At 34.6% G+C, this 14,740-nt stretch overlaps 1 protein-coding gene across 10 annotated transcripts in view; it reads right to left on the reverse strand.

The window, feature by feature from the left end:
• DMD (dystrophin) overlaps positions 1–14,740 on the reverse strand; it is a 2,178,366-nt gene that overhangs the window by 975,150 nt on the left and 1,188,476 nt on the right. For all 10 annotated transcript variants that reach the window (XM_037821041.1, XM_037821045.1, XM_037821047.1 and 7 more), the window contains one exon: positions 7,441–7,616. In XM_037821041.1, the coding sequence (XP_037676969.1) occupies positions 7,441–7,616 (176 nt within the window). The remainder of the gene's footprint in view (positions 1–7,440; positions 7,617–14,740) is intronic.

The following is a 14,740-nucleotide window of genomic DNA, read 5'->3' on the forward strand; positions in this document are numbered from 1 at the left end:
ACTGGCATAAATAGGTTGGGAACCATGCACACTTGACTGGGTCTGGCAGGTGATAGAAAAAAAAGGCTAGTTGAAATACTTTTGAAAACACCTATGGGCTATTAATATCCAGAATTCTGATTAAAATAAGAAAAGGGCAATTGGTTTTACATAGAGAAGGAAGAACTTAGGAAAATTATATGAAGAAGTTAAACGGAAGTCGATTAAGAAAACTTCTCAATATTGAAGTGCTTGTAGTCCTCCAATGCAGCCCACTCATTCTTGTTTCAGTGATTTCGCTCATGCCACTTTTTCACACTGGCATATCCATTCATTCTTCACTTGACTACTCCTATCCTTCAAGACCCATCCCAGAGATCATCCTCCATAATAAACTCTCCCTAACTTTTACTTCCCCTATGCCATAAAAGTTCATAGAAGTTCATGAATAAAGTACACTCACTTGTGTATCTATAGAGAGTAATATTGTCAGCACCAGCCAATGCAACAGCATGTTTGGCTCCAGCTAGTCTGTTTCACTAGAACTTGCCAAGTTTCAAAGAATAAAATATGACATAAAAAGATTAAGTATGAAGCTAATTTTTCATAGTCTTTTGATGAAGAGTTATGAATGTCCTTGAAAGCTTTTCAAGAGTCATAAGAGAACAGATGGGAAGAGGCCAGCTTTTCCATAGACACCTGTGGATAATAATATCTATATGATCCTTTTTGATAGAACTAAAAATAGCTCTTTGGCAACATGGATTGTGTCTAAAGCATCTTGTGGTTATAGGTTGGATGTCGACAAAATATACAGTTTCAGAGCAATCCTACTTAATCCACCTAAAATTATTAGCTGGGACACCGTGAGTCTGAGGTAAACAAATGTGTAAGGAAAAAAAAAGTTATAATCAAAGAGTTTCTTTCTGTTATACAGTAGCAATGGCATTTGAAATCTTTTGCATCTTAAGTGCATTAAATTCTAAAGAATACCTAAAATATTAATTCTTAAACCAACTTGTTCCATTTGTTTTAAGGTTAGAAAGGATCAAGTCCAATATCTAGAATTAAAAACATACCATGGAAATGTGATAAAATTATACGAAACTTAAAACATTTGGTTCCTGCTCTTTAGATCTATTTTAACCTGTATAGCAGTATCAAGTGTAAAAACTTAAACGCTTAATTTAATTTTAATGCAGACAAAAATTCTTTCGGTCTATATTGAAAAAATATTTGTTAGCTATCTATAATGTACCAAGCTTTCTGCTAAGCACTGTGGGTTACATAATGGGCATCATGGTTGGAAAGATAGGTCAGAAAGGATTCTATGTCCAATTCCCTTGCTACTAAACGTAGGCATTTCATATAGACAAGCAAATTGAAAAAGAGCGCTCACTTGACTAAAGCAGTGCTTCTCAAACTTTAACGTGTACATGAATTGAATGGGGATCTTGTTAAATTGGTGACTGATTTATTGGATTCTGCATTTCTAACCAACTCCCAGGTGAGGTCTGTGCTGCTGGTCCAGAGACCACATTTTGGGTAGCAAGAGTCTGGGTCATCTGCTACTCCGTTGCAGTTGATGGTGGCATGAGAGAATGTGGGAATGAGGGTCTAGTGACCACAATTAAGTTTTCAAGCGAAGACAGCAATCTCTCTCTATGTTTTAAAATATGAAACCTTCCAATTTTTAAATCTTGACAATCATTTCAAAACAAGGCCTAGGCAAAAACAATACATTATTGTGGGCTGGATTCAGCCTATGGGCCTCCAGTCTGTAAACTTTGGGCTGGATGCAGATAGAGTCAAGGTCAAAACTGATGAGAAACCAGGTAAGTTCAAGTATAGAGCAAATGAACTGGAGTTGGGACTGGAGAGATCCTGGAGGAAGAGTATGAACTGGTGAGCAAGTGTTTAGCACTGGTTTACATGGGCATGCCAGGTACTTTTACAAGACACTGTGAAGAGACTTTGGAATCATATTGGAATTTGGGGGGTTTGTTTTGAAAGAAATAAGGTGCCACTGAAAACTATTTGGTCAGGGGAGTCTGGATTAGTAAGAAGCCAAAGTTAAGGAAGACTTTTAAAGAGAAAGCAATTGTCTTAACAGAGTGCATAGAGTGACGTGAATTGCTAATGGAAATTTCAAGAAGAGCTCCTACTAGGCCTACCTTAATGGTTAGACAAGGCTTATTTCTAATCAACAGCATCTATTTGCATGCTAACAGTGAGCTAAGGTCTTTCAAAAAAAACAATTTCTTTCTTTAAGTACATTGAAGAAAGCTTCCCATTATCTTATTTACACAATGAATTTTCTTGGCATTCTAGCATAGATTATATACACGTAAATTTTGGTTCAAAAATCAGAATCAGAGAAATTGAAATGAATAATAACTCACTGATTGTACATGAAGTCTTACACAATAAGGGCTTTCCTGTTTTTTTTTTAAACAAGTGTAACCTTACTTTGAACTTTGATGTATTCTGAGGAGAGATTTGTTGTGAATCCTTGCAAAAGTAATATGGAAGCATTGTTTCCCCTAGGACCACTTGCCAGAAAGGTGCCAATGTTTCTCTGAGAAGGGGTTACTGCCCAGATGTTGGTTTTAACATATAATGCCCCACTAAAGGAAACCAGGGAGTCTTGGAGAAATGGTTAATTCTAAGACTGAGACGGGAAAGGACAAAGTGAGCCTGGAACATTTTGTGCTGAAAACTAAGAAGTTTGAAGGAGCTGCCACTGGCCAAATTTGGGGAAATTAAGCATCAAAAAGAATACTACCACACTGAATAAATCAGAACCATTAGTCCATAGTTACAAGGGGGGGGGGTGTTTTTATTATTTAAAGAAATAGAATAAAGTCAGCTAGTAAAGGTAGGACCATGTCACAATTAGAAAAATCACTATAAAGTAATAATTGATTTAGGGAAAGATTATCAATGGATGCTAAAGCCATTAGATGACTTCCTAATTTCAAAGAAAACAATGACTTTATATTGCAAGATCTGGCAGTAACCACCTTAATCAAGTGATTGAACTAACAGCATTTAGAGTGGGACAACCTCATAGTATACACATCATGATGGGATGCAATATGGAGTACATAGGATCTCATATGAAGTATTCCTATCAAAAATGTTTGACATGCATCTTACCAAGTCTCATCTAGATCCAACTCCCACTTTACAAGAAATACAGACGGTAGAGAACAAGTTAAATGACATCATTAGGGGAAAAAATATCAGACAAATCCAGAAAAGTGGGACTTTTTTTCAGGCTATTATCCTGGACCTTTTCAAATGCCAATGTCAGGAAAAAGAAAGAGGTGGGACATTGGAGGCTAAAAGAGACTAAAGAGACATAATAACCAAAGTCAATGCATGAACGTTGATTGGGTCCTTGTTCAAAAAATAAAAAATAAAGATATAAAAGAAGTTTTCGAACCATTGGAGAAATTTGAATATGGACTGGATGTTAAATAATATTATGGTATTATTTTTATATTTTTATATATTTCTTTATATATTTTAAAAATTTTTTTGGACATGATAAGCAAGATGGTAACATATGACATGGCCTTGTCCGAAGGCGATACACGCTGAAGGTTTTAGGTGTAAAATGTAATACTGCAAGGGCTAAATCGGTATACACATTATACCCTATATGAGAGATAGATAGATAGATAGAAGCATATATGGCAAAATGCTAACAATTTTTGAATCTAGGAATATAGGAAGAGGAGAGGAAGGTATTTATAAGGCTGTATTTTCAACTTTTCTTTAAGTTTGGATTGTTTCACTAAAAAGTTGGGAAAAGAAAAAACAGCTACTCATGGACTTTTAATATTTTCAACCAGGTTAACATTTAAATTAAAACTGTTATTCTTTAACATACCTAGTACAGCATTGCCTTATCTGTGAAACTGGGGAAGCAATATCACATTTGTCTAAAGGGAGTAGGAAATACAATCTCTTGAGATCATTTTTATTGCTAAGGGTTATGATTCAGAGATTCCTTAATTTCAGGATTCTACTTCCCATCACCTTGCTTTCCACCTCCATTCAATATTTTATCAACTGACATTATTCTAAGTAAAATATCCTTTGTTATATTATCAGCAGCCCAATGTCTGAAGGACTGCCTCCCCACATCCCCCTGATGGGTACATCTCCTGGAATATTCCAGAAGAAAAGTAGTGCATGAAGAGGGTAACTGCACATCAAAAGGACAGAAACCAGAGCAAATTCTTGGAAGATGAATGGACAGCTGGTTAGAAACAAAGTCCTTTTATTAGGCCAATGATCACTTTGGCAATCTGCTGGAACCTTGGACCCCTTCTCAGAATAATGTTTTCAAGTCCATGAAATAAAATACATCAGACTACAAAAGAAACCAAATGTGTTGAGATGCAGTTATAAAAATATGACAAAAACAAATTTCTGGTGTAGTAATATATGTTCTTGTTTATTAACATATTAAATTCTAAGGTCTTGGGGTAGGTCTAATACTACTGCCATTTTGAAGTAGTGGTGAGCATGAATGATATTTTGAGGTATCTGCAACAACTAATGAGATGTGAAAATATCTGTGATTTTCACAGGTCCTGCTCATATTACTGTGGTTTGTTGCCTACATTCAAAAGAGAAGAGGATGCACAATTTCAGTATGAGGCTGGTGAAAACACAGAGTTAATTTTTTCCCAATTCAAATTCATGGCTCTGCCTGAATTCCATGAACCCTGGCTTAAGAACCCTCTTAAACAGGATTGCTTTGTTGTAAACTATGACTTTCCTTTATAGCTGATAGGTTTTCATTTGCATCTTCTTCATTTACAAAGATCATTTTGGTGGCTAAGTCATCATTACATTCATTATGATCATGCTTAAACCTATAGATGTTATACAGTTCCACTGCTACATAATTGAAGCAACAGTAACTTTTCTGTCTTAAATTGCACAGCTAACTGACTACATTTTATACTTAATTTGCTCCCTGAACTAACCTTAATGGATGTCCACTGCTATTTGAATTATTCTGAGAGTTTTCTTTTCATGTTTGTGATCTTGCATTTTCAAACAGAAGGGTTTAAAATCAGGTAGCTACAAGGCTTCAAATATTTTTGGTAGACTTTTTTTTCTCTTAAATTATATATTTTCCTTCTTGTGAGCACCTGGCCTAAGGAACGTTGAATGTTTCCAACAGCTTTATTTAAAGCCCAGTACAAACTAAGAATACTGTTGACAACTTGGATAGGAATCTTATTTTTCACCTGTGAAATAACTCCGATATCCTTCTAACTTCTGCTTGGGTTGCCCTGAAAGGATGCCTTTGATTAACAATAGTTTCATAATAAAAGTGTCCCACAATTGTTAGGTTAACATATTCTTTACACAAAATACAATTTTATTTATTTTTATTTTATTTGCTACTAGATGCTTGGATATGTCCATAAGTGTATTGGTAGAACTAGCACTTATATTTTATTTACTTTTTCTGCATTTCACATATTCAAATGATATAAATATCCTGCAAAAGTATGCCACAAAAATGATCTCAGTGGAAATTTAAATATGCTAACATTTATTTTTCTAAATGTAACATGAAGTAGACAACTTTAAAAGCTGAGTTAAAAAAAATCTCAAGGAAGCTGATCTTGACTTTCTAAAGCACAAAAGTGCAATATTTAATGTAGGCCAAAATGTTTAAATGAGAGAAATTTTTCTAAACAATTACGGCCAAATCCCTAGCTGTAATTAACCTACAATGTGTATAATATTCCACAACAGAGTCAGCATGTGCTGCTTTCTTATAAACTTAGAAGGATCTAAAATTTAGAGCTTGTTTGGTGAAACAGGCATATTGCCCCATCTTCATTTATAAGTTGCATGAAGAAGTTAATAACATATAACACAATTTTGAAATTTCAGGTGAAAAAGAGTTATCAGAGGGAATATTAATATGCTCTATCCAAATAGTATATGAGTAAGATATTTAAATGCTCTATCCAAATAGTATATTGAGTAAGATATTTAAAAATGAGAAACATTTTATATGTACTAAAGGAAAAAATGATCCTCAAATCAATTTAATCTACTTTATGAATTCAAGGTACATATTTTAATAGCATGCTATTCAACTTTCCTTAATTTTCTCATTTCTTAATATTTTATTTCAGACTAGATTGAGCCTAGTTCAAAACTACTATTATACAGGCTTAATCGTGTCCAGAGTTTAAACATATCGGTTATTTAAATAATGGAATAGATACATGTTTAATAAAAGGATTTCGGTTTCAGTAAAAAGCATAAGGGTTGCCCAAGGAAGCAGTTTAACTAGAAAGCTTGGGTTTTTATTTTATGTTCTCTATACATAAGTAGAAACAAATATATTTTCTAAATGAAGATTTGACATAATTTTTTTAGATAATGCTATTATTCTTTAACTTTAGCAAGATGTGTGTGTATATATGTGTGTGTCAGTCAATGAATATGTCCATTTTGGACAGGAATATGAATTGTATCTACTTTCCAGATAATGCAATATGAAGGAGGCAAGAGGAGGTGGGTAAAGATAATGGGCATAATTCCAAACCTTCTTTCTAATACATCCTAACCAAAGACATTCATCAATGGGTTGTTCCAGCTTCCTGAATACCAAAATCCACCTACTATGTAGATGATAGGTAGGAAACAAGGCCTTGGCAATAGAACTGAGCGTTCATTGTTCATAGCAATAGTCTCATTTGGTCAACAAAGGCCAAGTCCTCCCTTATGAAACAAGAAACATTAGTATCAACTGGAAGCGTAATACAAAATTCCATTTATAAAAATATCTATGTCTTCCCACTGCAGCAGCATACATTTGGCTTTCTGTGTTTTCAATACATTCCAAGGGAAAGTTAAATACAACAATAACCTTTTGGGGTTTTATTTTCCCCTTTAGATTTGAACATTTTTGGCCCAAATCTCTTTTCAAGAATACATGAACAAATGTAGTAGAACTAAAGGTAAATAAAACCATTGTGATTTTCAGCATCATACTCTTATTCATAGCTGTTAGAAAATCTAGCCAAAGAGCTGTCTTCCCCACAAAATAGCCATTTATGATTTCCTTCCCTCATCTTTAAAAAAAATATATTTGACTCAGCTTGTTAAAGTTGGAATATACTGAAGACATTCATATTTAAACAAAATCATGTGTGATAAAATTTAAACCAAACTTGAAAGTTTAAAATAGCAGAAAATCATGGCCTATTTAACTAGGAACAACGACATATTTTAAGTATATGAAAAAAAGACATTTTAAAATATCTTTATTGCTCTTTATTAACTACTGATGGAGTCCTGGATGTTATTGCATTTCACCCTGTTTATAAGCTTCTTTCGTGAAATCTTTTTAAGGACAGTTTAAATAGCTCCCCTAACATTCTAGAATTCCTAATTTATCTGGCACCCTACCTCTTTTTTCTTTCTGCCAGCTGTTTGCAGACCTCCTGCCACCGTAGATTCAGGTTTCCCAATTTTTCCTGTAGAATATTAGCATCTATTTTTGAAGACTGTTGAATTATTTCTTCCCCAGTTGTATTCAATGCTCTGACAACTGTTTGCCGCAGCCCAATGCCATCCTGGAGTTCCTGTAAGATACCAAAAAGGCAAAACAAAAATGAAGCCCCATGTCCTGTTATTAGAGAAAGATTAAACAATGTGCTACCACATGCAGTTCCACCAGGAGAGAAATAAATAAAAAAGCACCATGTGAAAGTTTCTCTATGAAACTGACATGCTCATATCTAAAGGACACAAGACAGAAAAGACACCTTTTATGTGTCAGTATAAAGTGCCCTCTCAGTTCAGCTCCAGTTTTTATTTTTGCAAAGCTTGTCAGCTAGTGGATGTTTATAATGTCCTACAAATAAATTAGCTGCAAACCTTCTCAAGAGCAAATTCGATTTATTGTCCCCACAAGGATGTTCCATGTTTAATAGCCTATGAAATGCTGTAAAATTTAAATGTGAACAAAGTATTTGGATTTCATTTCTTAGTGATTTTCACTATGAGAGGTGAAAAAAGAACACACATAGTTCACCACAGTATTAAAAAAACATGCTAGAGATATTTAAAGACAAGTCATTACTATATTAAGATTAAATTTATTTCAAATTCTGTTTATGTCAATGTATTTTGCATTATCAGACCACATAAAACAGAATTAATTGCTTTCAGGGCAGCCAATCAAAAATCCCTAAGGTACAGCAATAAACTCAAAAATAATCTATAGCCACCAGAACAGATTTATGAGCCACTGATGGTATCAAACTTAAATATCTTCTATCTTTTATCCTGAATGAAATTTTAAAAGTAAAGTGTCAGAAAATAGTTCCATTAAAGAGACAAATATAACCAAGTATGCATAAAATTAAAATGCTTTATTATCATGAAATAAAAATGGTAATTCATCTGTATTTACATTTTTAAAAGATAATCTAGAATTTGTAAGGCAATTAAAATATTTGGAAACCATATAACTGATAAGAGTTTAATATTGAGAATATATGAAGAACTCCTACAACTCAACAACAAAAAGAGAACCCAATTTTAAAATGGGCCAAGGATTTGCATAGACATTTCTCCAAAGAAGATATTCAAATGGACAATAAGTCTATAGAAATAGAAATTAACCATTAGTGAAATGCAAATTAAAACTATAATGAGATACCACTTCACACCCACTAGGTTGGCTATAATTAAAAAGAAAAAGGAAACTGAAAATAATAAGTGTTGACAAGTTTGCAGAGAAACAGGAACCCTCGTACATTGTTGGTGGGAATGTAAAATGGTACACCTGCAGCAGAACAGTTTGGTGTTTCCTCAGAAAGTTAAATACAGAATTACCATATAACCTGGCAATTCCACTCCTCGGAATGTACCCCAAAGAATTGAAAGCAGGGACTTGGACAGATAGTTGTACACCAATGTTCACCTCAGCATTAAACACAAAAGCTAAAAGGTGGAAGCAACCAAAGTGTCCATCAAGAGATGAGTGGATAAACACAAGGTGGTATATCCATACAATGGAATATTATTCAGCCATAAAAAGAAGTGAATTACTGGTATATGCTACAACATGGATGAACCCTGAAGACATCATGTTGAGTGAAATAAGCCAGACACAAAAGGACAAATATTGTATGATTTTTATTTGAAATACTTAGAAGAAGCAAATTCATACAGACAGAAAGCAGAATAGTGGTTACCAGGGGTGTGGGGAGGTGGGATATGGAGATATTGCTAAATGAGTAGGAGTTTTGGTTTGGAGTGATGAAAATAGTCTGGAAATAGATAGTGGTAAAAGTTACACGTATTATCAATATATTTAATGTCAAAGAAATGTCCACTTAAAATGGTTAAAATGATTTATGTTATGTATATTTTACCACAGTTAAAAACAGATAAATTTTAAAAAAATAACATATTTACTAAACTTGAAGTTTGGAATATTATAAAATATATTAGAACTTGAGGTGCCTACTACATGTAAATCTAAATGACTCTCAAATCTTTGTCACTGACGGAATATCATTAGTATGTAGAATACTCTCCTAATAGGTGTAATTCATCTATTTGTTTAATATTGTTTAAATATTAATATTTAAAATTGTTTAATATTGTTTAATATTCTAATATTCTCCTGCCCTTTGACAAAATACCAAGCTCACTGTAGACCCCAGTGTATGTTTGTCAAATGAATGAATGATGCATGAATGATTTCCAAGACTGGGTCAAACCTCCTTTAGACTCTCATTCCATGTTAATTTCCTGGTACATTTTTTAAAAATCACTTTGGTATACTGGTATTTTTAAATGCCAGAATTTTTGGTAGCACACTTTTAGAAGTTAAGACTATCTAAATCAGCAAAAATGATAACAAGCCCATTATTCAAGGCACACAGTACCTCAAATTGAAAATAATACTAGGGACAGTTATTGAACAATTCACAAGTTGTCCTGACCATATTCTCTTGGATGCTCATGAGATGTGCTCTAGTAAACATGTGATATTTCCTTGCGACTAGCTGACTTTGATCCATTGCTTGTATCTTACTCTTCACTACCCATTCAGGTCAGTGTTGCATGTGATAGTCATTGCTTAGCAGTAACAATCTGTATGTCTATCTTCCCATTACACTGTAAATCCCTTGAAATCAGAGCTTGTGTCTTATTCATCATTGTGCCCCTACTGTTTAGTGTCGGTTCTTAAGAGGTTTTCAATAAATACTTCTCGAGTGAATATATGCATCTATGAAGGGAAAAAGGAAAGGAGAGAGGCAGGGAGAAAGGAGTGGAAGAAGGAAGGAAGGAAATAAGGGAGAAAGGGAGGAAGGGAGGTAGAGAGGAACTAAGGAAGGAAGGAAGTTCAGTCTCATTGTGACCACAATATCATTAGCATTAACATTTAACACTGGGCTGCTTAGAGATTCAAAGAAATAAGCCGTTTTCTCTGACTTAGGCAGTGTGCAATCTAGTTGAGAAGATTAGATACAGTTGCAAAGAATAAGTAGCTATATTATTTACAGTAGGATAGATGAAAAACCAAAAGCAAGATAGCGCAATAAATGATAGATCAGAAAAGGGAAGATCTCAGTGGATGCATGAACAGAGGAAACTTCTAGGAGAATCTGGAATTTAAGAATGGGTAGGATTTGGCTACATGGAAGGTCAGAGGCAGTGAGGGGATGGCAGAGGGAAAGTTCTGGTGTTTGCAATTCTAATGATCTGATCAGAAGTATACAGTTGGGCTCTGCATCACTGTCTGAGAGCAGGAGTTCAGGGAGTGGTGCAGCCCTGGGCGTATACTGGAGCTTGGGCAGGGAGGACTTGTTCTTTATTAAGGAGTGTGCAATTCAGTGGAAGGTGGGAGAAAATGATTCAAGTTTTAAATGGGGAAGGAGAGTGTCAGGGCTGAAGCTGTGCTTCTTGGATCATTCTGAGATCAAGTTTAAGCTAGCCACAATGCAGGGACACAGGTAAAACAGCTATGACTAGGGTCAGGGACATACAAACTGGGGCTACAAATAGACTTTTGGTAATGGATCAGAAAGGAAAGGCTAGAAGTAGAACGAACTGTTAAGGAAGAATCAACATGGGTTGGTAACAAACTGGATTAGGCAAATATGAGTGACTACTGAAATGGGCAATTCTTTGCTTAAAACACAGAATTCAGGGAGTCAGTGATAGAGAAAGAGAATAGGTTGCACTTGTACCCCCAATGGTGTCCAATACCTACCAAACCATAAATGCTAATAAAAAGTCATGGGACACACATTAGCTATGTGCTATAGCAGTACTTCTCAAACTTTAATATGCGCATTAATTGCCTGAAGACCTCTAAAATGCAGATTCTGATTCAGTAAGTCTGTGGAGGTCCCAAAATTCTGCAATCCTAACAGGCTCTCAGGGGATGTGAATACTGTTGGTATGGAGACCACACTTTGAGTAGGAAGGTAATAGAGTAAATCCCCTTTGAACCCTTGTGAAATAATCAAATAATTATTTTTGCTTGTTATAAGAATATCAATTAAAGCTGCTTTGAATATTTATCTCAGTTCCTTGGCTTTGTATTTTTGATCTTGGCCCTTCTGCTGCATGGCTGATGGCTAGCTACAGTGACTTTTAACGCCCATTTGTATAAGCAACAAGGGTTTTATTATTTCTATTTCCCAGATAAAATATAGAATTGAATAGCTAAAGATGAAGCAATAATTTACAATTTTGAGATCTAAATCTCATTTATAAAGAGTCACAAATCAGGGTCTTTACATTTTTTTTAATTTTGTGAAAGAGCTCATTAAAGAGTCTATTGCATTTGTGAGATTTTGTAACCAGCAGAAATTTTTACAGTGTATGCTGTAGAGTTTTCAGAGATCAAGTGTAAGAGAGCAAAATAATGGCTCAATAGAGGAAGTTAAAATATGTACATGGTGTTTTACAGTTATTCTCTGCATCCAAAAATAACATTTGATTTACAGAATTAAATGTAAAGCCTCAGTCAACCTTATTCACATAGAGAAAAACAAATTAATTTTAATTCTATAGCTTGTAAATATTTTAAGTACTGAATTATTCATTACCAATGACATTTCCAAGCTTTGCTATCACATTAATGCACTGTTGTCATAGGCACACTTATCTGTTACTCTGGCAATTAGCATCTAAGAATTAGTTTTGAACAGAAAGAAAATCATAATTAAATGTATCAGATTATCATAGTTAGAAAGCTTACTGTGTTTCCATTCCAATATTAAAGAATCCATTCTTTATCAGGGGTGCATATTAGAATGCCCTAGGGCACTTTTTCAAAATATAAAGGCTCAGAATTCCACCCTAAACCTACCGAATGGGAATCACAGTGAGGAGACAACAGATAACATTATTTAAAGAAAGAATAGGCTAGAGATGTGAAGAGGGGAAGGGGAACAGGAGGGACATGTTTTGGAATTACTACTCAATTTTCAAATTCTCTTATGTTTTTTAAAGTGAGAATTGCCCCTGAATTACAGAAATTGACACTGTTAAATATCTAAGTCCTTCAAGTCTGGTCAAATTGGGGGAAGGGAAGAAACGATAAAGGTGAGGAAGGAACTGGTACATTTTTATAGAGGGAAGAATACAAGAGAAAGAAATCACTACATTCCTTATGAAAATGTTGCATAAATAATTTAAAAAAACTTTATTTACAAAACATTTCAAAACACAATAAATGAAAAATTAAAAAATGCCACATGAAAAAGAAGAAGCTAAAAGCAGTCATGGGAAACCATACAATGACAAATTGGATGAGCTATGTAGGAGATAAAGAATTGGCAAACAAAGGAGTGGATTAGGAAAATAGAAGAGATAAAAAAAATGATTGGGAGAAAAGACGTAGATTGAAGGAAATAGAGGAAAGAAGAACAAACCTTTATTGAACAAGTAGATGATGTCAAGAATCTGATCTTGAGATTTACTTGTAATTTTGTTAATGAATTATTTTGAAATAGATAAATCATTGGCTCAGTTTACTGATCAAAGGACACTACGCATAAGAGGACACTCGCAGAGTTGTGAAGCTGGCAGGCAGAATTTTATGCTGCAGTTCCATAAAATGTGGTGCATTATCTTTTACCTACTACTCCACTCTTTCTGTTCTGATCAAGATCTTTCCCTCAGTTCCTCTTTGCCATCCCCTAGAATTCAACTATCAAACAATTGTTTCTGGTTCTTTTCTCAAACATAAATTCAACAAATTTGTCTCTCTTGTCTTAATTCTTAGACTATAAAGTCACCACTGTCTTCAGAGGTTTTAACATGCCTCAGAACATATTTTTAAACTTTTATCAGATCATGAAGTTTTATAAGGAAGAATCACAAATAGGCAAATTCTCGAGGCACATGGGGGATGGGTGGGACCAATGGGGTACATTCAACCTAGCCTATCTGTAGACTGGTGATTCTGTCCTGGTGGGAGACTGGTGGCCCGGTGAGAGCATCTGGTGACAAAATTTACAAGGATTGAGCAATGGCTGAAATTTAGGGAATGCAGGAGTTAGAAAGAGAGAGAGAGAAGGGCAAGGAGGGGGAAATCATAAATGAAAATTAAGGAACGATGAGAAAAAAGTGAAAAACGGTTTAAAGGAAGGCACTTTTTGAGTAAAGAATGAAAGGCGTAGCAAGTGAGAATCAAGGCTGGGGGTCAAGGAGAGCCCAGAATGAGGGGCTCAAGAATGATGCCTTCCCCTATTAACCACAAGATAGAGTCCCAACAGAATAGCATGGTGGGGAAGGGCTTAAAGGAACTCAGTGTTTTGCTTCTGCAGTCTGCTCTCTATCTCTCACCTCCATCTTGCCTCTGCTCACAGTAAAAATGATCAGCTTTTACTTCTTTAACTATCCTGCTAAGTTCTGTGTTCTCAGCCAACTCCTACTCATCAGTAATACTCAGTTTAAATGCCTTTTCTTTCTGGAGGTGTTTCAAGACCCCCAGGAAAGCTAAGCATGCGTCTTCTGTATAGGTATGTAGAAAGTATCATTCATTTCTATTTAGTGTTTGTTAATAGCATTCATGTATGTATTGCACTTTAACAGCTCACAATCAAGTAATACCAAAGGAGGTTTTCCCTTCTCTTGATCATAAAATATTTCTCCAAATTTCAAAATTACTAGAAATTCAACTTTAAGCTGAGGAGCTATAGATCTTTTAAGAGTAATTTGCAAAGTAAATCAAAGTGGAAGAGTCTTCACAAATGAACAATCAGAAACAAAATGAATCTTTTTAGCCTATTCTTTCTCCGGGTCTCATTTTATTTTCATTTCAGTAGACATTTACCCTGCCCCACTAATAACAATGCTGAAACCAGATGCAAGTTTTTGTTAGTTTGTTACAGAAACTGGAGATAGGAGGGGGTCTTGTTAGATTTTATCTAATACCCTCTTTTTTCCTGAGTGGTGTAATACTGGATATGCTCATTGATACAATTCCCCATCTGCTCCTGATAATGGTTGCTATAAAAGAATAATGAGAATTCCCCCTGAAACTAGAATTAGACTGTTCCTTTTCAAAAGCAAACATTCTGCCAATGAACTAAAGGAAAATTATGTACAGTAGCGATTTATTTTAATGGGACATTTATCTAATATAAAATTACAATGAAATTTCCTTTGGCTGTGTTTATTTCATCTGCATTAGCGATATATGCATTCATTATGATCACAGCTATTAACG

The sequence above is a fragment of the Choloepus didactylus genome, chromosome X, assembly GCF_015220235.1.
Source record: "Choloepus didactylus isolate mChoDid1 chromosome X, mChoDid1.pri, whole genome shotgun sequence".
In the NCBI taxonomy this organism is placed as follows: Eukaryota; Metazoa; Chordata; class Mammalia; order Pilosa; family Megalonychidae; genus Choloepus; species Choloepus didactylus.